Consider the following 3,123-nt stretch of genomic DNA (forward strand, 5'->3'; position numbering starts at 1 on the left):
GTTTTAGTAAATGTTTCCATTTACTGCATTTGCCACACAGCAATACCTCAGACAGACAGCCAAGGCAGCTCTGTAATACAGGATTGTATGACAGCTAATGCATTCATCTACCAACAGACTTGTTTTAAAACCATCTCTAAGGCCTTGTTCCCACTGTGGCCAAGACATGAATATATAATGATACCACCTCTGCATTGTGTTTATCAATGCACAGCTACACTCTTTTCTGTGTAATACATTTAGGTATCACAACAGACAGCCATGCATCCTTTATTGGAAATGAGGCCTAAATATAATTATTTAAGGATAACACTTTTGTGCATGACATGGGTGTAAAAGAGCTTTTAGCTGATGAGACCAAATCATAAATCAATATATAACAAAAAAAAAAAAAGTTTAAATCAATTTGACACATTTATTCATGTTTTGTGCACAAAAACAAATAAACAAACTAACTGCATGTCTTATGTAGAACTGCTCAACAACATTCAAAAGGTGAAAAAAGAAACAGAAGTTTTGGAGAAAGTGACACAAATGACTACATATCTAATGTAGAAATGTTTATATTCACCCATAGGCAGATATATAAAGTTCCAAAGCAAATAACAAAGCACAACTCTTTTCTTCAGAGTGGTAAATATTCAGTCATATCTGTAACAAAACAAAACACCTTTTAATCGTGTTTATCACAAAGGCAAACTTCACTTTGTTATATATACATTAACAAATGACTAAACCAATAAACATCATCCCCTAGTCCAGCAGTCGGACACCGGCCCAAACCACAGACCATGTTCCGCGTAGGGATTGCAGGCGGAGGGAAGTGGGTGGGATATGTCTCTGGATCTGCAATGGGAGAGTGGGTAAGTTCTGGTATCATAACGTCACTAATGGGGAAGATCCTTCCTCTTTCAGTGACACCCGGCTCTCTGCGCATGCGCAGTCTGGAGCCAGTAAATTTAGTGGTCCTTCGGTCTGAAAAAGCGAGGCGGACACTGCCCTATCCATTAAGGGTAAAATGACCTTATCTATGTAAAGGAATGCTAACCCACTGATACTTCTCAAACACAATTCTGTGCAGCTGCTTTCTCCGTCACAAAAATTAATAGAATCCCTACCAGCGGAAAGCTGGTATCCGGTGCCAATATTACTCAGTGACACTTCTCAGGCTCAGCAGCTACTTACTGGACCCCAGAATTATAACTATTAGAAGCACGCTAATATTAGCACTATAAACAGCAAAGTTTGTGCTCGAGTGCCCTGTGCTTGAAGGCTTCGACCCATCCTAACTTGCTCCAATTTTTTTAAGTCAGTTATTGTAAAGTGCCTTGAATTCAAATCTGATTTTGAATTGTTTTTGAGTAGTTACAGATTCTATTTAGCTACAAACATCTATAATAATGGTTCTGAAACTGAAAAGCACAATTTCAAAATAGAAAGAGAGGACTGTCTGGTCCAACCAGCTGCTTTCTCATTTTTTTTTTTTTTTTAATGCATTGTTCATTGGTTTGCCACCAACAAAAAAAGTTCCTCATTTTAGGAAATAAACACCTATTACTACTTTCAAAAAATGGAGCTGCTTGATTGCCACATTTTTGGGTATTTTAGTACCTCTGTTCTCCACTTTTAGTAGGAACATTGCTAAAGAACAAAACCTGCTCCCAAACTTATATAAACTGGGCAAAACGTTTTTCAAAAGTGTTCAACTAAACACGAGTTATTTAAAGATACGTACCAAATTATTTAGGAGCAGCCAAACCCATGCTTATTAAAGGCTTGTGTATTGGTTCCAGCTTTTCATCAAGCAAACAAACAATGTTTTCTGCAGCTTTAGGCTAAAAAGAAGGAAAAAAGGGTCAATAATATTTAAATTTCTACCCATATGTCATTCATATTGTACAAGCAACACATCAGTTATGGTTTTATTAGGGTTTGAAAATGCAGAATTATCCTATTGCCATTTCCTTTTAGAAGTGTTGGCCTGTTCCTGTCAGCATGTTACATGACACAGGAAGTAGCAGCACTGTGGGAGGTAAATGGGAATTGCGGATTTATGCTGAAGGGTCTACAATACAGTGAAGGGGATGAGAAAAGTGCAAGCAGTAATTTCCATAATATCACCAAGAAATCAAGTTCTTACCCAACGTTGAGCAAAGAGTGTTTTTCTCTGCACTAAATCCATCATTTCAAACAAGGATTTTAAACTCCATTGTGGTCTGTACGGAAGTCGATCTTTTTCAAGGTCTTCTTTAGGTGGCCTACATCCAGCAAGTTTTACTTTTATAGCTTTTGCAGGGTAATCAATAAGGCACGCAGGAAGCTGAAACAAGCTATAGTAAAAAATATAGTTACTACAGGAGTCAAGGGCAAACCTGGGATTTTCCAAAAACATGCAGTTAGGTTAACTGGCTTCCCAAATTGTGTTAACGATATATGACTATGGTAAGGACATTAGATTAGAGCCCCTTTTTGTAAAGTGCTGAATAATATGTCGGCATTATATAAATACTGGATGATAATAACAGTAATTTAGGAACCCTCAGAACCAGGACTGAGGGACCACCTTTAACCTGGGATTAAAGAACTGATAGAAGCAGGGGAGAAGCATCACTTTTGACCTGGGCTTCTCCACTGTGCTCATTTTAAAGCACCTAGGCTACACCTATGTTATAACCATTTCCAGCTCACCTTCTGAGACTGGCAAATATAGGAGAGACTAATATAGGAGGCAAATGCAGCCCGCTGATGATAAGCAGAAAGTTATAACTCTCTGATATATTCAGTCAAGAACTGTACCCAAGGACAAAACCCCAATGGTTTTTCTTGTCAGGAACTAAAGAGATTTATTCTAAATAAATTCAACCGATATAACAAATGTTTTGGTGAAGATTGTTACTAAGACAGAAAAAAAAATATTACTAAAACAGGAGATAAAAACACGAGGTTTAATCCCTGAGATAGTCCTTGTGCTTTTAACCTCCTTGCAGTTAAGCCCGACCTTCGCTCGGGCAAAAAAAAATTGCAAGGATGGTTAAGCCCGAGATTTTTCACATCCTTACTTACCTGGTCCCCCCTGTGCTCATCCAGCGTCGTCCTCCATCGGTCATCGTCCGCCGATCTCTC

At 38.3% G+C, this 3,123-nt stretch overlaps 1 protein-coding gene across 1 annotated transcript in view; it reads right to left on the reverse strand.

The window, feature by feature from the left end:
• Window positions 1-291: 291 nt before the first annotated feature.
• RNF17 (ring finger protein 17) overlaps window positions 292-3,123 on the reverse strand; it is a 56,770-nt gene continuing 53,938 nt past the window's right edge. The window contains exons 29-31 of the mRNA XM_072405367.1: window positions 2,141-2,330; window positions 1,736-1,835; window positions 292-651 (exon numbers count right to left, since the gene is read on the reverse strand). Coding sequence (XP_072261468.1) covers window positions 1,740-1,835; window positions 2,141-2,330 — 286 coding nt within the window. The 3' untranslated portion in view covers window positions 292-651; window positions 1,736-1,739. The remainder of the gene's footprint in view (window positions 652-1,735; window positions 1,836-2,140; window positions 2,331-3,123) is intronic.

This window comes from Pyxicephalus adspersus, chromosome 1, assembly GCF_032062135.1.
Source record: "Pyxicephalus adspersus chromosome 1, UCB_Pads_2.0, whole genome shotgun sequence".
Lineage (NCBI taxonomy): Eukaryota > Metazoa > Chordata > Amphibia > Anura > Pyxicephalidae > Pyxicephalus > Pyxicephalus adspersus.